Genomic DNA, 22,857 nt, shown 5'->3' on the forward strand with positions numbered 1-22,857 from the left:
TCTCATAAGCTGTCTTCAGGTTGTTCTCACCCTGACCTCCTCTTAAGAACAGCATCACTGGAAAGAGAGGCCCATTGGACACGCAAACTTTATATGCCCCAGTACAGGGGAATGCCAGGGACAAAAAAAATGAGAATGGGTGGGTAGGGAAGCAGGAGAGGGCATGGGGGACTTTTGGGATAGCATTGGAAATGTAATTGAGGAAAATACGTAATAAAAAAATATTAAAAAAAAAGAAAAAAAAAGTTGGTGTGAGTCTAGGTCACTCACTCTCTTAAGCTGACTCAAGCAGAAGACATCTAGGAGCTATGGTCTCAAAAATTAGCTTTCTGGATCAAGGTAGTTTACTAGTTGGCGGTAGAGAAATTCTACGTGCATTTTCCAAAGCTAAGGTTAAGGTGATAAAGCAATTGAGCCTTTTAACACTTAACAAAGGTGGAGGTGAAATGAAATAGCCATTCAAAACAGCAAATAATTAATCGAGTCTCTTTGTTAACAGGCAGGAGGTCAAGTCCACACAGCCACAACAATGATACTGTCTGCATTGTAAACAGCTGAGTCTTTGACTTGAAAGTGATTAGATTGGATTGTTGGGAACTAATTAAAATAAGGTTTTAACTTAGAAAGGTATAAAAGATAGTATAAAATTTTAAGTATGGTCACTTTATCTTTGATCTTCTCATGGGTTCTATAGTTATAACTTTGAATTTTATGTTTGTGGTTTTTTTTAGTAAATCATGTTATATACTTGTTGAAAAGAATTAATTATTCTACAGTAAGATATTGAATATATGAGCAGATCAGCATGAAGAAAAGTAGATAGCTTTCTATGTATTAAAAGTTAATGATAATGGAATATACTGTTTCCCACAGAAACACACACATTGGCTGCTGCTTCTTCATAGACTAGTTTAAATATTGTGTTTGAGTCATTATAGCCCGGCACTATCAGGCCTTAGGGAATTTTAATTGTAAAAGAAGTTCTAAAAGTTATATACCCATGTATAGCTTAACACTCTATAGTATAACACTCTATCTTAAAATAATTTTGTTTAAAATAGAAGACAAAAATCCCACTTACATATTACCTGACAGATAATGATAGCAAGGGATACCTATCTGAAATGTGTAGTGTTGTGAAGATGAAGAAAATCTCTGAGAAGAATTGGAACAACCTGGACCATGCGTGTCTCTCATTGTGCTGTAAGGAATTGGAAGGAGGGATCTCAGTGCCAGTGAACAGCCTGGAGGGATGAGCACTGCGCTGGAAAAAGCAAAGCAGACAGATGGTAGCTGTGAGAAAGAGCCGATAAAGGGTGGGAGACAAACAGTAAGCACCAGGAAGGCTTTGAGCCTCTAGGTTTTAAAATGCAGCTAAATCAAAGATTTTTTTGTGAGAAACATTTATTCGACTTCATGATGTCTTCCCCAGACAGTCATTGCATTTCAGGGAATAAAGTGGCATTTTCAGGTTTTAAATGGAGTTTAATAATCTTACATAAATCAAAACATCTGTCCATGTGGTCATCCCCAAAACGTGGCACAATTGCCTAGAAACTCACTCTACTGGAGATTACACGTCTGCAAATGTATTTTATACTGGACAGTGCTCTTAACCACTGATGTTTGTGCTTTGTCCCTTGGAAAAGCTCCCGTGTTTCAGCAAATTGCAACTCCTAAGTTTTAACCATTCTGATGAAGAAACGGTAGTAGGTGAGCGTTTGTTTCTGAGGATCTCTCTTATTTACATCAAAGCCTCCTTTCTATATTTAATTCGCAGACAAGTAAAACCAGTTGGAAATTCTTTCCCTTCATTCTATTTTGCCTTGGTTTGCTCCATTCTAAAAGTTGTGCGTTAGAAGAGTCTGTATGTCTGGGATTCAGTAAGCTTCAGCTGTGAAAGTCAGGTCGGTGTAACTATCATCTGCACATGGAATAGAGGGTTTACTTCCATTCTACTTAATAATCCCCTACTGCTCCTCCTTTGCAGAGAAAACACTATTGTTGGGCATGTTTGGGCTGTAGTGTGGCTTCTGAGTTTGTAAGGTGCACCACGCAAGAGCTTCAACTTGGCAGCTGCAAGATTAGAGCCCATGCTCTGTGTGTACAGAATTAGAAGGCCAGTGCTCAGGATGGCAGGCAAGCCCTCACACATTAATCAGTGTCTTACACCCCAGTATCAGAACAGCATTCTGTAAGGAACCACTCAAAGTGGCAACACTGTATGTTCACCTTGAAGAAGATAATCAAACATATGGAATGTGATTTTATAAATGACAGAAAATAAGTACCCGTAATGTTAAAGAATGGGAGAAAAAAATCCTTTAACAAATGGCAGTCCCAATGTACTTGATTTTTTTTTTACACAAGACTCACCTAAGCATATTTCATAATTGTTCCTGTCTACTCTATATATTTACTCTTGTTGCTATGCCAAAGAAGGTATTTCTAGAACTTTCATATTAATGAAACTGTTTGCCCCATTCACCAGTGTCTGCCCATTTCTGTCTCCAGGATAACTGCCATTCAATAGTTTGTAACTAAGAATAGGTTCCCCTTTTAATTTTCTGTTAAAGAATATGACTTTTCTAAGCACAATTCTTAGAATTATTTAGCTTAAAGTATCAATAGGTATATTATCATACCATCCACTTACTGTAGCAAGAGCAGAAGATGAATCACTGTATGTGTCTGATAAGTTAGCAGCCAGAGCTAGATATATGGCTGTCATGCAGAGCAAGTAAATGATAATCCTATTCTCAGAGATGACTAGTTGCAAGTGAGTTTGTGAAATTCCAAACCCTATGCATTTTTTTCTCAATCCAACTGCTCATGCTATTCAGTTTGACATTGGGGGCATAAAGTTGGCATTTTCTAGGTAGCAAATTGTGTGTAGTTATTGGACTCTAACTGAGATTTTTGTCTGCAAAACTGTAGTACTATATTTTAAAAATAAATAAGTTCAACAGGTTTAGAATGAAAATGAGCAAGAATATCTTATATTATACTTAAATTCTAATATCTACAGTCTGCAGTCTCCCTGAGAGTGAATATTTCGAGAGATTAGAACCAGTGATTGTGCAGCCCCATGTCTTCTCACATATATACCTAATGCAATTTTAGAAAAATTTGTATCCAGTAGCACAGTTGAAACATTACTAATACACATGACAAAGGTAGTTTGAAAGCATATTAATCCATAAATAAACACTTGAAAAAATAAAATGGGATGGGTATAAATTATAATATCATAAAAATAAAATATGCAACATTTTATTATTTTAGTTTATCACTATTGAGTTTGTTTCCTGATGAAAGCAAAATTCTTATTCTTCTTAACTCAGAAAAAAGTTAAAAGACTTATAAGGCAGTTTAAGTCGTATGAAGCCTGTATGGTGGTTTGAATAATGGCCTCCAGAGGCTCGTGTATGTTTGAGTGCTTGATCCACAGTTAATGGAACTGTTTGGAAAGGAGAGGTGGTGTGGCTTGATGGGAGGGGATATATCACTGGAAGTGGGCTCTGAAGTTGAAAAGCCCCCTCTAAACCTAGTCTGTCTCTGTATATCTCTATTTCTCTATCTCTGTCTATCTCTACCTATGTCTGTCTGTCTGTCTGACCTCTGTTTCTGTCTCTCTGTTTCTCTGTCTCTGTCTCTCTGTTTCTGTCTCTGTCTGTCTGTCTGTCTGTCTGTCTGTCTGTCTGTCTCTCTCTCTCTCTCTCTCTCTATATATATATATATATATATATATATATATATATGGATAGATATAGATAGATAGATATCAGATCTCAGCTACTTCTTCAGCACCATTTCTTCTCACATACTGACATGCTCCACACCATGAAGATGATGGACTAACCCTCTAAAACTGTAAGCATGCCCTCAATTAAATATTGTCTTGGTCATGGTGTTTCATCACAGCAATAGAACTGTAACTATGACAGCTTGCTTATGGTTCATCATCTTGTCAACACAAACTCTAAGCTCCATTGAATTTATATCAAGCTAGCATGAGGACAGGGATCTTATCCCCAGCCAGCAATCTTTCTTGGCATCTGTGGTGGCACACTAGCCTGTCTTTCAGTCTTGACTGGCAATCATTGAAATGTCCCCCATTCTTATCTGTCATTTGCTTTCTACACCTAACATTGAATAACTTCATTTGATAATCACATTCATGGGTATAACGGTAAAGGGTGGATCATCAGAACACATTTCCCATTTCCTGTGACCACAGAAAGTTATACAGAAGAGCAATGACCATGTAGTTTTGAATGTAGTGCACAGTTGTGATGGACCCAAGGACAAGCCTCTGTCCATTTCAAGCACTTGCTGAGCACAATTAGTCATTCTTCAAACACTTTGTTTATCATGAACGCATTGTTTTCTTTACATTCATAAAGCTAAAACTTCTGGATCTTTTTACAGATATATGACTGAATAGAAAATAAACATAATTGAAGAGGTAGGTGAAGATCAAATGCTCGCTTTGAGTAAAAAGGTCTGATCTAACTTTTCTCTTGCTCTCCTGACTTTATCATGGGCTTCCTTGACTGTGGTATTTCATATTACTACCATAGAACACTGGCATAAGAGCAAATAGTGCCTTGCTGGCCCCCATCGTAGGAACATTTCCACCGTAGATCTAACATTTTGCATATATGTCAGCCTAAAGGTGCTGAGTTAGCTCTTACAAACTAGAGTCTGCTTCATCCTTTAATTGATCTACCTTTTCTGGGCCACTTTTGTTTGAATGTGGAATGCTGTTGAAAACATAAATATCTTGCTTTTCTAGGCAATTTGTGGCATGAACATTCTTAGAGCTTAACAAAAATGTGTGGCAGGATTTTCCAATCTGAATCTAAAAGTCAAATAGTTTAATTGAAGTATTAGCTAGACTGATGGTTTACTCCTTCAAAGACAATTACTTTTTCCCATAAATTGTTGTAAATGATGTTGTATTGCCAAGGTATAGTCAATTAAAGAGCAGATAGAGGCCTAAAGGCTTGCCTGACTAGAAGAAAAAAGAACAACTCCAAGTGCAAGGCCAGCTTTAGGAGTATGACAGTAGCGAGAAGGTCTCTATTTTGAGAGTCTAGTACAGTTGGTTTTTCATTTGAGAATTCTTCATTTCCACATATATGCTCTACTAAAAGCATATTTAGTGAATAAAAGCAACAGACTTACAAAATAAGTCAACCAAGGAATTTCATTTTCTTCAGCAGATGTTTCTGTATGGGTTGAAGTCCATTTCTTCAAATATAATTTCATACTGTGCAGTAGAATAAAGCGCGTATCATGCACATGATATATGTATTCATGTTCATACAACTCAGTCTAGATGTTGACATGGCTGTAACTGTATTTAATATCTGAACATTATACTGTCCTATGCTTTAAAACGTTTCAGATAATAAACACCAGTGGGGATGATCTCATTGTTATTATTTTGCTAAATCCCTTAGATATTTGTAGAGATATGAAGATATTTGTTCTTAAGAATCAAAACTGGCCAACTATAAACTAGTGCAGCACTTTATAATTAAATGATAATAAGTGATAATACACATTAATTGAGTTTATATAACCAAGGATGGCTTACTAATATGAACAGTTGTCACTATTTGCTTACTAAATTTATCCTAATTATGGTTGGTAAAAGTAAAATATTTCACATCATACCAAGAACATTTATAAGTCATAATACATACTTGTATTACTTCATCATTGCTATTATTATATATTTACTTGATTAAGATCTGAAACACAAAATTGCTCCTGTTGCTAAGAACCTTGGTGGAATTTCTCCCCTACTCTGTAAACTTTTGTGATTTTACTCCAGCTTGATTCAGATTGGTCATGCTTAGTGAGAATGACCAAAATAGATGATTTGGCCCTTCCATTTTCCTACACCCCATAAAATGAGAGGTCATATGCCCCATTTCTTAGATCTCTAATTCTCACTAAGGTTTTCTGTCCATATGACACACTCTTTTTGCTGTCCATGATGCTTTTCACGGGGCCACCCCTTCCCCTTCTAGAACATAAACACAGAAGCCATGTTTGGAACACTAGCATGGATCGTTACCATATGCATGTCCCTTTGTAAATGCTGCAGCCCTTTACCTGATGCGTTTCCTAATGTATTATGGTGCCAGTAGGGACTGAACATGTATAGTAGCGATGAACATCTGAAATAAGGTGTTCTACCCTTTTGGGTTATGAATTCACTCAGAGTAGAGGATAAGTCTGCAATTTCTCTCTCTCTTTTTTTTTTTCATAGCACTCAAGTGACACAAAGACGAAAAAGTAGCTTAAATGCTGACACAAGGGACAAAGGAGATTAAATGCTGTTTTGAGTACAAAGTTGAGAGTTTACTAATTAACACAAATATATTAAGTATAACCTGTGAATCTTTTAAAGTGCATGTGTGCATATGTGTGTGTGGGTGTGTGCATGCTTGCTTGCACATGAACATGTGCATATGAGCTCAGAAAGTGCACCCAACCGAGATTGAAACAAGAATGTAGAATTCGATGCTGATATGTCAGATGGTAAAACTAAATGGATTTTCAATATGAGTACTCTTACTATTTAGTTTGTATGTATCATTAGCTAAGTATGGAGTAAAAGTAAACTAAGTAAACCTTTAAGATGTTTTGCTTTCCCTTTTATTGCACTGACACATGGCAAGTCCTTTTGATGGAAAATTTGAAAAAGAACAGACTATCTGTCTAGCTACCTAAGTCTAAAAGAAGTGTGCTGTAACAATAATTTTAGGCTCTCTGTATTCAGCTCCTATTTGAAGTTATTCTAGAATACATCCTCACACTGGAGCCTTTATACATGTTCTACTGTGGTTATATGATGTCACAGTCAGAAGTCAAGCTAGGATTTGTAAAAAAAATCCTCCAAACTCAACCTTAGCCACTGAACATTTGTGGGTCAGGCTTATGGGACTCTGGCAAATTTGCAGTATAGACTTCTCAGGTCCACTGGAATTTTTCATGCAAGAAGGGCTCAGAGTCTGGCTATCTTGATAAGTTGAAGAGGAAGAAGACATTAAAATTTTTATGTAAAGTCTCCAGTGTGCTTGTCTATCTCACTTTTTATTTTTAAAAGTTCAATGGCAAAACCAAAGCCTTTCTACAATTCATATTTAGCTGTGTGGCTCTTGGCTTATGACCTGTTCTGGTCTTCCCTTTGTGATAACTAGAGCCCACTCAGCAGTGATTCCCACAGACAACATCTTACCCACAGATGAGGCAGAAAAGCAACAGCACACATGGCCTCTTCTCTGCAGGCTGAACCTTTGCAGGGGATGAGTGCCATGCTGCAGTAACCAAGGAGACAACTTGGCTGCAGAATTGGGTAAGATTAAAAGTAGGAAAGATGAATCAAGATTTAGAAATCTGCAGTTGAAGTGTTGCTGAATGGCAAAGCAAATGTCTCACATATACAAGACTCTGAATTGGATCCCAACCACCACAACAAACAATGATGGTAAAACATCTGTGAGACTTCACTCCGACATGTGTATAATAAAAACCAGTATTGTACATGGTGTTTTAAGGGCTCAGATATGTAGTTGACTATGGCAAATGTGACTTATTTATTTAACTCCTTCCTTCCTTCTTTCCTTCCTTCCTTCATTCCTTTTTTTTCTCCCCCATCCACCCCCTTTTAAAGACAAGATCTCAATATAGCTCTGAATGTCATAAAATTCACTAGATAGATAAATCTGACCATGAACTCCCAGAGATCTCCTTGCTGCTGCCTCCCAAGCAGTGGGATTGAAGGTGTGTGCTGCTCCACAGCCCCTTGGTGATCTCTAACCCAAAGGCTAATTCTGTAATAATCTTGGCCAATCTGGAACCACACTTTTATAATCTACCCAATTCACTAAGATGTGTTTTTATAATTTCAACACAAATCAAAGAATAGATATGCCCAGTTCCAGGATAAAGGTATCTTTGTGGCATCAGGATACAATAGGGCCAGGAACTGAAAAGGACATGTACTCAATGCTTAGTTTTCTATAAAACACGCATTTCCCAGTGATCCAGCCAGAGGGACATGAAAGAGCTTAAATCAATTACAGATAATTTTGTGACCAAGCATATTTCCTCACATTTGCCCTGGCACCAGATTAAAATGGTAATATTTTTATCACAATAGAAAGTGAAATTCTATAGAAGCTAAAGGAGCATCCTGTCATGGCTGTGCTAGACCTTGTTTGTTCTTTACTATGTCACACCAGAGACAAACACAGAGACCTGCAAAGTAAAGGAAAAATGTTACCCTTTTCATTCAGACCTTATGTGTGCTTAAATCATGAGCATATGATGGAAGGTTTATAACTTAGGTCCCAGAAGTTAAAACTATAAAATATTGCATAGTGTAAAAATATTAAAATTACAAATTTAAATGCAAATTTGAGTACTTATTGGTCAGCATGCATTGCATTTCTGAAATAAGGGCCAATCTTTCATTTGTTATTTCTTATATTGTCTAGGAGACAGGCCAAGAAAATTAAGACAAAGAGAACTTTAATAACTTTTATGATGCAAATATGTAATAACTCTCTTACCACCTCTACTTACATCAAAGTAATGCATTCCACAGCCTAATGATTAAAATATAGGTATAGATTTTAAGCAGTAATGGAATTAATGTTAGTAATAGCCTGTTTCACTTTGATTTACTTGATCAAATTCATGAGTTTAATATTACATTAAAATTTATAGGTATGTTTAAAGTAGTAATTCATAAGAGTTTAATTATATAGATAGCTGACTATATATTCTATTTTGCATCATGATCTTAAATACAAATTATATAAAATGTAGAATACCTCTTAAGCATCCCAGAAACCTAGAAATTGTTGGCACAATTTTTCTTAAATAAATAGAGGTTCTTTTTATATTACTTCATTAGTTTCAGTTCTAGTTCAATTGAGGTTGGAAATTATGTAATTCTGGTTTTATTCTGTATTTGAACACTCCTTCTTAGGTAACATCATATTGTGAGAAAATTTTGCTATTTCCTTAAGTCATTTCTAATAACCCAAAAACCTGGTCATTAAAAGTTTTAATAAAAGCTGGGCTTGGTGGCACACACCCTTAATCCCAGAATTTGGGAGGCAGAGGCAGGCCGATTTCTGAGTTCGAGGCCAGCCTGGTCTACAAAGTGAGTTCCAGTACAGCCAGGGCTATACAGAGAAACCCTGTCTCAAAAAACCAAAATAATAATAATAATAATAATAATACAACTCTATGCTTTCTGTCTTAGATCCTTGACAGTAAAAACAAATATGCATTATTTTCTTTCTGTAATTAGATACTAATGAAATTAGTCCAGATAATAACAGCAATATTTTCTGATTTCTAAGTCACACGTTTAATTGAGATTTTTGCTGTTAAGTTTCCTTAGTGAACGTGGAACGAGGAACAGAAGTTTCTCTCTGTGTTTGGGGGAATGAATGTTTACAATTATAACATCTTCTAGCTGAACATTTTCTTTTATTAAAAAAAAAGATTTATTTATTTATTATATGTAAGTACACTGTAGTTGTCTTCAAACACCCCAGAAGAGGGCATCAGATCTTACCACAGATGGTTGTGAGCCACCATGTAGTTGCTTGGATTTGAACTCAGGACCTTCAGAGCTCTTAACCATCTCTCTAGCCCGAATATTTCCTTTAATGAGTATTAATCTCTTCTGATTAATTTTAGCTTGAAATTTATTTTGTCAGATAGCTACACTGGCTTGCTTTTTGGATTGGAGTATCATTTTCCATCATTCCTCCTTGAGATGATATCTATCATATCATCTGCAAATAGTGATATTTTGGTTTCTTCCTTTCCAATTTTTATCCATTTGACCTCCTTTTGTTGTCTAATTAATTGCTCTGGCTAGGACGTTGAGTACTATACTGAACAGGTAGGGAGAGAGTGAGCAGCCTTGTCTAGTCCCTGAATTTAGTGGGATTGCTACAAGTTTCTTTCCATTTAGTTTGATGTTGGCTACTGGTTTGCTATATATATTGCTTTTATTATGTTTAGTTATGGGCCTTGAATTCCTGATCTTTACAAGACTTTTGCCATGAAGGGGTATTGAATTTTGTCAAATGCTTTCTCAGCATCTAGTAAAATGATCATGAAGTTTTTTTTTTCCTTTGAGTTTGTTTATATAGTGGATTACATTGATGGATTTCCGTATATTGAACCATCTCCTAATCCCTGGGATGAAGCCTACTGATCATGAAGCATAATCATTTTGATGTGTTCTTGGATTCAGCTTGTGAGAATTTTATTGAGTATTTTTGCATCAATATTCATAAGGGAAATTATTCTTAAGTTCTCTTTCTTTGTTGAGTTTTTGTGTGGTTTAGGTGTGTGGCTTCATAGAACAAATTGGGTAGTGTTCATTCTGTTTCTATTTTGTGGAATAGTTTGAAAAGTAATGATATTAGGTCTTCTTTGAAGGTCTGACTTCAATCTGTATTACAGAACAATAGTAGTAAAAACTGCATGGTATTGGTACAAAGAAAGGCAAGTAGATCAATGGAATAGAATTGAAGACCCAAAAATAAACTCACACACCTATGGTCACTTGATCTTTGACAAAGGAGCTAAAACCATCCAGTGAAAAAAAAAGAGCATTTTCAACAAATTGTACTGGTTCAACTGATGGTCAGCATGTAGAAGAATGTAAGTCGATCCATCCTTATTTTCTTGTAAGAAGCTAAAGTACAAGTGGATCAAGGACCTCCACATAACACCAGATACACTAAAACTAATAGAAGAGAAAGTGAGGAAAAGCCTCAAACACATGGGCACAGGGGAAAATTTCCTTAAGCTCTAAGATCAAGAATAGATAAATGGGACCTCATAAAATCTCAAAGCTTGGAAGGCAAAGGAGACTGTCAATAGGACAAAACAGCAACAAACAGATTGGGAAGAGATCTTTACCAATCCTATGTTCAATAGTGGCCTAATATCAAATAGGTATAAAGAACTCAAGAAGTTAGACTCCAGAGAAACAAATTATCCTATTAAAAAATGGGCAAACAGAGAATACAGAGCTAAACTGAGAATTTTCAACTGAGGAATATCGAATGGCCAAGAATCACCTAAAGAAATGTTCCTTAGTCATCAGGGAAATGCAAATCAAAACAACCCTGAGATCCTACCTCACACTAGTCAGAATGCTAAGATCAAAAACTCAGGTGACAGCAGATGTTGTCAAGGATGTAGAGAAAGAGGGACAGTCCTCCATTGCTGGTGGGATTGCAGCTGGTACAACCACTCTGGAAATCAATCTGGTGGTTTCCCAGAAAACTGAACATAATGCTACCTGAAGATCCAGCTATACCATTCTGGGCATATATCCAGAAGATGCTCCAACATGTAATAAGGACACATGCTGCACTATGTTCATAGTAGCCATATTTATAATAGCCAGAAGCTGGAAAGAACCCAGATGTCCCTCAACAGAGGAATGGATACAGAAAATGCGGTTCATTTACACAATGGAATACTACTCAGCTATTAAAAACAGTGACTTCATGAAATTTGCAGGCAAATGGATGGATCTAGAAAATATCATCCTGTTTGAGGTAGCTCAGTCATAAAAGATCACACATGGTATGTTCTTTCTGCTAAGTAAATATTGGGCAAATAGTGTGGAATACCCACGATACAACTCAGGGATCACATGAAGCTCAAGAGGAATGAAGACCAAAGAATGGATGTTTCAGTTCTACTTAGAAGGGGGAACAGAACAATCAAGGGAAGTAGAGAGTGGGATGGACTTGTGAGGAACAGAAGAGGGGAGGGGAAGAGGGAAGAATCAGGTATGGGAGGAGATGGAGGAGATGTATAGAGATTCAAGAAATTGAACAGAGGTGTGTAGCAATGGGGGATAGGGAACTATGGGTAACAACCAGAAAGTCCCAGATGCCAGGAAATCAAGAGCCTCCCAGGACCCCATGGGGATGAGATTAGCTGAAATACCCCACAAAGGGGAGGGAGAACATGTTGAGACCATATCCAGAGGTTACACATGGCTCCCAGTTGAGGGATGGGGGCACCCACTCATCTTCAAAATTTTAACCCAAAATTCCTCCTGTCTAAAGGAAATACAGGGGAAAAGAGTGGAGCAGAGACTGAAGGAAAGGCCATCCATTCTGTCCCACCTGGGGATCCATCTCACATGCAGATATGAAACCCAGACATTGTCGTGGACACCAAGAAGTGCTTGCTGACAGGAGCCTGATACAGCTGTCTCCTGAGAGGCTCTGCCAGAGCCTGACAAAATTCAGAGTTGGATGCTTGCAGCCAACCATTGCACTGAGCACAGGGACCCCAGAGCAGTAGTTACAGGAAGGACTGAGGGAGCTGAAGGGGCCTTATCTGGCAACAATGGGAGGGGAGGCCCTTGGTCCTATGAAGGCCTGATACCCCAGTGTAGGGGAATGCCAGGGCTGGGAGGCTGGAGTGGGTGGGTGGGGAGCACCCTCAGAGAAGCAGTGTAAGGAGGCTTGGGATAGGGGTTTGCAGAGGGGAAATGGGGAAATAAGATAACATTTGAAATGTAAATAAATAAAATATCAAATTTAAAAAAGAAAGAAATATCCTGAGTGAGGCAACCCAGTCACAAAAGAACACACATGACATGCACTCAATGATAAGTGGATATTAACACAAAAGCTTGGAATACCCAAGATACAATTCACAGACCACATGAAGCTCAAGAAGAAGGAAGAGCAAAGTGTGGATGCTTCACTTTTTCTTAGAGGGGGGAAGACAATACTCACAGGAGGAAATATGGAGACAGTGTGTAGCAGACTGAAGGAAAGGCCATCCAGAGAGTGCCCCACCTGGGGATTAATCCCATATACAGTCACCAAACCCAGACACTATTTTGAATACCAAGAAGTGCGTACTGACAGGAGCCTGATATAGCTGTCTCCTGAGAGGCTCTGCCACAACCTAACAAATACAGAGTCAGATGCTCACACCCAACCATTGGACTGAGCACAGGGTCTCCAATGGAGGAGTTAGAGAAAGGACTGAAGTTGCTGAAGGGGTTTGCAACCCATAGCAAGTACAAAAATATCGGCCAACCAGACCCCCAAGAGCTCCTAGGGATTAAACCACCAACCAAAAGAGTACACATGGAGAACCCATGGCTCTAGCTGCATAGGTAGCAGAGGATGTCCCTGTAGGGCATCAGTGGAAGGAAAGGCCCTTGGTCCTGTGAAGGCTAGATGCCCCAGTGTAGATGAATGTCAAGTGGGAGTGGGTGGGTGGGTCAGTGAGCACCCTCATAGAATCAGGGAGAGGCAGGATGGCATAGAAGGTTTCCAGAGGGGAAACCAGGAAAGGGGATACCGTTTGAAAAATAAATAAATAAAATATCCAATTAAGAGAGAGAGAGAGAGAGAGAGAGAGAGAGAGAGAGAGAGAGAGAGAGATGGAGTCCCAAGGGAATGGAGGTAGGGAGGGAAGAGGGGCTTCTTTAGGGAAACTGCAGCAGGATAAGAGGAAGTCTGATAAGAATGAAATGAAATTGCTTAAAAAAACATTTCCTAAGTAGTCTTAAATTGCCTGGTCAGAGAATCCAGTTTCTTTAGGTTAAAGGTACCACAACCCCTCAAGGTAGATTTAGGAATAGCTGTTAATGACTCTAAACTTACGCAATTTGTTGAAAGAGGCCAGTCAAAACTCTAATACAGTTTTTCTTCCAGAATCCAGAATAAAGAATATTCATAATTATGTGAAGTAATTGCGGCTATTTACATAATTTTATTTTCTCTGTAAGATAAATTCTAGGATATTAATTGTATTATAACTCCTTTAGTTCAGAACACACTCAGGTTTTCTAATTATTTTTGTTTTTATACTTTTACATTTCTTTGGAAAAAGCCTTTTAATTCAAAATGTGAATTGACATGAAAATATTTTGTATCTTGTTGATTTTCAAACACAAATCAAATAATCATTTATAGGATATACGATCTGTTTCTTGAAACAAGTCCAGTAAATCAGAGTTTTAAGATGGTATCAGCAGGAAATTGTTCATATTAAGATGCCCCAAACAAATTGGTACAATGCCTAACAGCTTAAGTCAACAGACATTGATGGTGCAGCCTGGGTGGGGAAATTGGTGCAGGGCTGCTCTAGAAGTGCAGTTCAGCTGTTGCTCAGAGCTGCAGCTTCCCCCATGTTGGCTGGGTTGAAGGACATGCTTCTGAGCTCAGTGCTGTGACTTGAGCAGTCTGAGTCCTTCCCCATGTAACTGTCACTATAGGGATGGTTCAGAGCAGTTATGGCTTCCTACAAAGGAAGAATAGAGAAACTCCAGGTATGAGAAATACACATTTACAACCAAATCCCAAAAGTGATATACCCATATCACTCCTTTCCCATACTCTCTTGACCTCAAAGATCAATCCTAGCCTAATGTGGGAAAGTATCCATTGGGATGTATGTTTCAGGAGAGGTGGGGATTTATTTAAGTAGTGTATCTTTGAATCAAAATTTCCCATCACAAATGAGATTAAAATACAAAATGCCTTTTTGACATTATATATCAAAATCTGTCAATTTCTTTTAACTATCAGGGGCACTTGTTTATCTCTCTGAATTCTATAATCATCAAATTGCTGAACTTCAAAATGATTTAACGGGATTCTCTATTTCCTTCGCTTCTTAAAAAAAAAAAAAAAACTTCTAGCGTCATTGCTTTCTGGAAGATCCTCTTTGAATTTTAAAATGATATAACTGCTAACATTTATCAATTAAAGAAATGTCTGTTTCCTTCCTTACATATAAATTCTATTCTTACAAGTACTTTTCTTTAATAACAACATACTAATAATTTTTACCCCTTAATATCTAAGCTGTTGATCCCCTTGTTTTCTGTTCTACTGTGTATAGGGTATCATGTAACCCAGGCTTGCCTGGAACTTGCTGTGGGTAGAGGGATCCTGCTATTGTCTTGTCCATCTCTATGGACCGGGATTGCCAGACTATATCAGCTTTACCCGTCTTCCCTCTGTGTTTTTCAGTTTTAAGTTTTGCTATGGGACATAATTTTCTCACCAGTATCTTAGGTCACTTGAAACACAAATAGGATTCTTGCCATGCCATGAGTGTTAAGAATTCTGTAGTGATTTAACCACAGCTGATTTTCTTAAACAATTTATCTTTCTTTTCTTTAAATAACAGAAACATAGCTGAGTGTATAATATTTTTTTTATCCTAGGTCTCCTAAAAACCCAGAACAGAAAATCATTAAGAGAGTGATCGCTCTTGAAGGAGATATTGTAAGGTAGGTGCCCAGACTACTGTTCTTAACTTAAAAATATAGATTTTAAACTTACTTTTGAATGCTTATTTGAAATTAAAGTAAAATATGCCTGGCGATCTAGAACTTTGGGCACCCTTCCCTTAGGCTTTGCTTTAGTGAGCATCAGTAACTGTTTCAGGATGGAAGGTGTACCTGAGGTCACTGAGCACACCATTGTCCTTAAGAACAAAACCTATGAAAATTATTAATTAAACCAAGATTAACCACATACTCTGACCATTAAATTACTGCTTTCAGGTATTAATGCTAGCACAATTATTTTAATATTATGACATCAATATCTATTTTAGAAATTTTCAAGAACATTTTATTAATTCAGAATCCCCAACACAAACTCACAGGACTCCTTTTTAACCATAGAGATCAGGACAAGCTGGCTAGCAGCTGAAACACACATTTCCAGGTTCACAGTGAGTGTTGAAACTGCACACAGCACTGAAACAATCAAGAATTTGAGTAACAGATAGTAAAGTCTTATTTATCGTGCTTGCTGATATAAACAATATTTGAGAATGAGCAAGAAAGCCATTCGTGCATGATGCATCTCATTCTGATTGCCTGCTTGAAGTGAGGTGTACCCAGGTGTACACAATATAGTAGTCAAATGCCTTGAAAATTGTATTCAAGAAGTCTTCTGATTCTGTCTCCACCCAAAACTCCATCCTAAAAACACTTGTGTTAATGATTATATAAACAAAACAAATGAAATGGAAAGAGCCCCTGTCAGTTTTAGAGCAGAATTGAGATCAGCAGTGTAAAGATGTTGGCAGGATCACCCAAGATCCCCTTTGCAGTTCTGTGAGAGTAAAACTACTTTATTCATAACCAAAGGATGCCATTTGTCTTTTTGTTTTGTTTTATTTTACTGTTTTGCTATTGTTCATGCAGGATGGAATTTTCCAGAGGTGTGATATTGTGATAGACTGCATAAAAAAAAGCAGTCACCGCAACCCAGCTATTCTCTCTACACCAGCCAAGAATTAGAAACATTTACAAAACCACTTAAAATGTTGCCTGACTCATTTACCACTGAAAAATACTGTGATTTTATTTAAAAACATGACCAGAATAGGGAAATGCACAAAATCAAAAACAGGTTAGTGATTCCCACAGGAATGGAAGAGGGGAATAGAAGGACTCTTAATGGGAACAGGGTTATTTGCTTGTTTGTAAGAGGTATAGAAATATCCTAAAGGGTACCATGCTGACAGTTGTACAGTTAGATATGTAAAAATGGAGTTGTACATTTTAATGCAGTTGATTATATACTATAAGAACTACATGTCAATAAAACTATTCTTACAAAACTAAAACACTCATCAAAATACACATGTTATTCATGTAATAAAATAAAATTAAGACAGTTAATGAACCAGGATTTTTTTAAAATTACAATTGAAAAGGAACTTTGCTGTTTCTCATTGTGAATTACCAGTTGGCCAGTCAGCAATGTGACATTAGAGATGTCTGCACAAGATTAAACTCTACAGTAGATCTCTGGGCAGACATGACGTTTTGCTCTCCTCGCTCAGTAAGTGTACACTGGGTTCACACTGCAGAGGCAGAGCCGAGGCAGGTTGATTAACCAGGGTAGGAGTCACCTTCTTCCTGGATATGGTTGAAGCCCATGCAGAAGAAATATTGCAAACAGACACCCGTTATCATCCCCGTTTGTAGACCTCAATCATGGAGCAGTCAGGAGGAAGGACTCAGAGCCAAGATTTCATTCCAATTTAAAGTCTTTCTCAAACACCCTTTTGTTAATTAGAAAAACAACCATTCTTTACTGCTTTATGACTTTAAGTGGGGAAGAACCCATTTCTTACTTTTTCTTTCTTTTTTATTCTTTTCAAACCTTAGCACCTGGTTATCTCAGCTTCTTAGACATTAAACTAGTGAGAGAATACACACCTACAATGGTTTCTAACAGCCTTGATAGGTGTTAAAAGGCCAGACAATGAGATAATAAAACATTTCCTGATGAACTTCCTTGTGTCTGTTTGTGATCCCTTTCTGGCAATTACATATCTGAAAATGTTTATAGGAAGTTGCTCCTCTAAGTCACAGGGGTCATTAGCCTAGCAGTGCCCTCCCTTGTGACAAGCCAGGGCTCTGGTGTGTGGCATGCCCTTTCAGTCCTGTTTTCCCTTGGATACTACTGAATTTCCTAGGAGGCAGACTAAAACCAAATGTGACTTTCCAGAATTTGCTTTTGTGGGAAGAATTTGATATTTTCTAAAGAGTATAAACAAGCAAACCCCTTTAGGTTTTAGTATACATACCATGAGTTTCAGGACTATTTTTAACTTAAAACTAGAGAGAATCGGAGGACAGCCTGGAGGCACGAACTTTTCAGAGGTCAAGTTCACTGTTAAAGGCTTAACCTAGTATTCTATCTAGGTAGTGTTCTATTAGCTAACTTTCCTCCATTTATAAATGTACAAAATGTACTAAAATGTATTTTTTAAAGTTCCTGCTGAGGAGATACCTCATAAAATAAGGGGAACAGTTCCCAATTATCAGCTCCCTGAAGAATAGCAAGAGACTAACACTATGACTTCTAGTTTCATTCTGTCCGTTGTACCCTGTATCCATATTGCTCTGTCTATTGCCTCCATTTTTCTCAGTTGACTTTTGTCCCATTACTTTCTGCTGCCTTCTTTTGATGTGCCTCATGTCTCACTGATGTGATGGAAATCTCAGTATGCTCTCTAGGGGACAGAGCTATGGGGTATGGATTAGATGGACTGCTGCTCAACCAACTGATCAGCTGAGTTTGGGGTAGATGGCCTTTCTGGTGTAGCATCACAGGTAGAGAGGACAAGTGACCTGGCAAGCACCCTGTAGTTAAAACAAAGCTGCTGTAAGGGTTTTGTTGGGCGGAATGACAGATACTGAGACGGATCCCAGGACAGATCATTGCAATTAGCAGTCACTTAGCTTAGCACTACCTTTTCAAGTCTCAGTTCAATGACATTGTAATCTGTTCTCTTTAGTAGTGGCTTTGACTCTACTCCCTAAGGAAGATTAACTTTTTAACGTTTTGTTTTTAATTACAGAAATAGCTTCGCTTTATTGAATTGTAGAGGCTATGAAGAACATCCTTGCTCACAAATACTACTTATCTTTGCAGACTAAATAGACTAAAATGGAAACATTAGTTATAAAAGTACGGAATTGTGGTTATTTTTATTTTTATTTTTAGCTCCCCTCCCAGAAAGCTTTAATTTCTTTATTTTAAAAGATATAAATATAAATAAATCACATAGTGTCCTAGTTAGAGTTTCATTGCTATGAAGAGATACTATGACCAAGGCAACTCTTAGAAAAAAGAACATTTAGTTGGGACTGGCTTACAGTTTAAAAATTGCCGTCCATTGTCTATCATGGAAGGAAACATGTCAGCATGCAGGCAGACTTGGTGCTGGAGTAGCCAAGGATTCTGCATCTTGATCCACAGGCAGAAGAAAGAGATCATCTTCTGCAGGCAGCCAGGAGGAGGCTCTCTTCTATACTGAGTGGAGCTGGAGTACTAGGAGACCCCAAAGGCTACCTACACAGTGATATACTTCCTCCAACAAAGCCGCATCTATTCCAACAAAGCCATACCTCCTTGTATGGCCATTTACCATGGACCAAGAATATTCAAACCACCAAACATCAAAATTAATTAGTCCCCAAAACTATACAGAAAGTTTTTAAATATTTTTTTCAATACTACTGAGAATTAACTTCTCAGAAGGCATTCACTTTTTATTGCATTTTTTATATAAATTCTTCTCCTATATATTACATCTTGACTGCAGTGTTTCTTTCCTTCCCTTCTCCAAGTCTCTATCCCCACTTCCCTTCTCCTCTAGATCCACTCCCTCCCTCAGAAATGAGCAGGCCTTCCAGTGACATAAACCAAACATGGCATAACAAGCTACAAATAAGACCAGGCACATACCACCACATCAAGGGTGGATTAGGCCACCCAGTAGGAGGAGGGTCCCAGTAGTAGGCAAAAGAGTCAGAGACAGCACAGGACATTTATTTAAATGTCAGATAAAGTAGACCTTAAATTCAAAAGCTTAGACACACTTCAATATAACCTTTGAAATTAATGTTGGATGATCTGGTTATTTAACCAGTTCATGAACAGGTATGTCCACCTTCTGTCCTGTGGGCCATATGAACAATGCAGCTCAACAGAGAATTATATTCTGAAAACATGATTTTTGAGTTTGTGATGTGAAATAACTGATATGCATGTTTCTTAAGCATGAATTTTGTAAATGGCATCATTGTAAAAGATTGGATGCTTTTGGTGAACCTTAATTCCATTGACTTAATTGTCATTGACATGGGTACTAGAGAGACATAGTGAACAAAAGAAATATTTAACCTTCATTGCATACATGCCTGTTGTTGGGGATGGAGAGCGAGTCTATATATACATGCATGAACATACGCTGGTAAGATAAGAACACTGAGAGGTGTTAGTAAAAGGAGGTGAATTTTAGGTAAGGGATCCACTGCAAACTTCTCTAAGGTTTGGAAATTAAAAGGAGACAGTGAATCATCATGGACAAATGAAAGATAATCAAACCAAAGAACTCACCAATGCAAACCTGAGAAGGATACAAATTAGGTGAGAGTTCAAGGTCTTGCAAGAAGCCAGCACACACAAAAAAGAAAGTTGAGATATTTTCAGAGATAAACCTTTTAGAGGTTTCCAGAGCTTTGTGGGTCCAGGCAAGGACTTCAGTTTTATTTTCATAGATACCCAGCCAGGTATTTTTAAAGGATTTCTGTTTACTCTGAAAAAAGATTAGCCACCAACAGTGTGACTCTGAAAACTACTCAGATTATTCTCTCTTGAAGCGCAGTCAAGCTTCGCATGAGAATAGTTAAGGGCCTTTGTTTATGGCATGCGTGATGACTACTTTGATTTATTTCCAGTGACCCAGATAAAAGCAGTCACATTATTTATAATCCACTGATTATGATTTATATTGACAAAGTAAAATATGGAGTTAGAAGTTTTTGTTCAGCGAGTTCAGCCAATACCTAAGATTGGAAATGAGGAGACTTTGAGGGGCCTGGATATTGTATCTTAATGTCAACATTGGTTAAAATCACAAGGTGACTTTTTTTTTCTTTTTTGACTCTCAGAAGCTCTTAGTCAGTCAAGTTCTTAGTTTCATAGTATTGACCCCACTATGTATGCTTATCTATGACAGTAACAGTGAGAAGCTAATGAAATTAACATTTTGACATACTTATTAGTTCCACCATAGCTATTTGCTTTTTCATATTAATTTTTTTTATGACTCACACAGAAACACTGTTTTAGAAAAGCATACACTAAAGAAAAATTCTCCTACTGAATTAGAGCACATTGACACAAGTCAGCCACAATTCAAATGTCTGAAGCATCAACTCTGCATGTAGGGACAGCTGTGTGCTGTGTGTCTATTTCGCAGATCTTTCCTAGCCAATCAGCAGTGAGGCCTTGTAACATGCCCCCTATTTTAGAATCTGCGGTTCTTTCATGTAGTTAGCTATGACAATGAAGTAAGCATTCTCTTAGTCCCCATGGCCAGGATAACCATATAATTTATCACCTAAACCGTAACCCTCTGGAGAGAGAAAGAGATTAGTATTAGTTATGCATTAGGATCATCATCGTAATCCACAATCGACAAGACAGACTGTATCGAACATAAGCCTAATGAGTGACGTATAATCTCCTTTATCAGCCACTTCATAGAATTTAATTTTCTGTTGTTGATCTTCCCTGTTTAGATGTATCCTAAAGAGTGTCCCCAGAAGCAGAGTAACTTCTAGGCTTCAGGAAGGAGCAAGATGAAGGGGTCTGAGTCCTGCCCATACCATAGTCACTTCCTGTTGGACAGTCCAGTGCCAGACTATGTGAAAACCGAATTGGCATTGCAGTGCAGTTGGAGGCAGGCAATCATGGGTCTTTCTTGTTGTTGTTGTTGTTACTAAAAAAAAAACATTTACATGATAATTGCTTTCCAAGTCAAAAGACGATATTAGAAACATCAAAACATCCTCATTTATTAAAAATAAATCTGGTATTAGCGAAATAAAAATCCACGGAATCACTAGAAATTAAACATTTTAAAGCCGTTGATAAAATGGACCGATAAAGATATGGAAATCAGTGTAGCCTATCACAGATTGTTGAGTCACACTGTATTCCAGCAAATGGTTTAGCATTATAAGAGAATAGAAATGATTGATTTTTTTCCTCAGTAAAATTACATGATGTGTTTTAAATATCTTTGTGGTTGGCGTACCAGCTCAGAATAATAGAACCCTGATGTGTCTGTCTGTCTATCCATGAAGAATATATTTTGGTTTTAGTATTTTTCTGTAAGCTGTGAATTAGGGATGCTTTTGGTCCCAAAAGGAGGAATATATTAAAAGAAGCTTACATTTAGGATTCTGATAAAGACTGGTGGATGAAATATTTTGGAGCATACAATAGATACAAAAGCTAATAGATTTATTATTCTCAATGGTATCAGGGTGGTGGTTGCTGAAAGCTCAGTGGATATTTATACCCTGTCCTTAGTCACTGGTAACCTGAGCAGAAGGGTTTTCAGAAAACTCCAAAGTCTTAGCCTGATTGACATTGATCCATGAATTATTCTGTAATAAGAATGACATTTTACATTCTAAATTAATACTAGGCTCTGACCAGTAATACTATTTAATGGATAAGAAGTTGAATACTTATATTTCTTGAGCTTTTATTAACCTAGTGTAGAAATTATTACAGCAGTATAGAAGTCTTTCTTCCTTTTTTCCTTTCTTCCTTTCTTACCAAAGAATCAAAAGTTTACACACAACCTTTGGCCTTGTAGAATTATAGGCAGGAGATTGTTTATATTGATACTGTTGAGTCAGTGCATAAAAATGAGATTTCCAGTAAAGAATATACAAATATATGTTTTAGCAATTGACACTTTTTTCTCATCATGAGAGAGACAGAGAGAAAGAGACCAAGAAAAGGGATTTTTATAATGCCATTCATTTTTATCTAAAAATTATTCCTATAATCAATTTAGCCATATAATGATTATTCGAAGCATATAGCAACCATATCTGAAGCTTGGCCTAAGAGGGTGTGACCCTTGCTGACAGTCCATATACCATTTAGATTTATTCGCCCCCTGGTCTAATGGTGGTGCCAATCACCATGATGGTGCTCTACCTCCCTTCCCAGTGCTTTCCCTAAAATGTTTTGTATTCTGATGCCTCCTGTGTCTTAAGCAAAGTTCTTTCCTAGTTAAACACTCTTCCTTTTTATTCATTTCTACAATGCTGCCCGTTAATTCATTCAGCGTGACAGAGAGGCTGTGGGCATACAGGATGGATTCCAACTGTCTTGATTTAAATTCCAGAAATGCCTCTTATTATGTTACCTTGACAAATTACCTAGTTCTATAAAACTAATTCTC

The 22,857-nt window shown here is 37.4% G+C and overlaps 1 protein-coding gene across 4 annotated transcripts in view; it reads left to right on the top strand.

Annotated features, from left to right (window-relative positions):
- The window catches only part of Immp2l (inner mitochondrial membrane peptidase subunit 2), an 879,462-nt gene that overhangs the window by 549,952 nt on the left and 306,653 nt on the right, over positions 1-22,857 (top strand). For all 4 annotated transcript variants that reach the window (XM_021179757.1, XM_029484785.1, XM_029484783.1 and 1 more), the window contains exon 5: positions 15,278-15,343. In XM_021179757.1, coding sequence (XP_021035416.1) covers positions 15,278-15,343 — 66 coding nt within the window. The remainder of the gene's footprint in view (positions 1-15,277; positions 15,344-22,857) is intronic.

Source organism: Mus caroli, chromosome 12, assembly GCF_900094665.2.
Source record: "Mus caroli chromosome 12, CAROLI_EIJ_v1.1, whole genome shotgun sequence".
Classification (NCBI taxonomy): domain Eukaryota; kingdom Metazoa; phylum Chordata; class Mammalia; order Rodentia; family Muridae; genus Mus; species Mus caroli.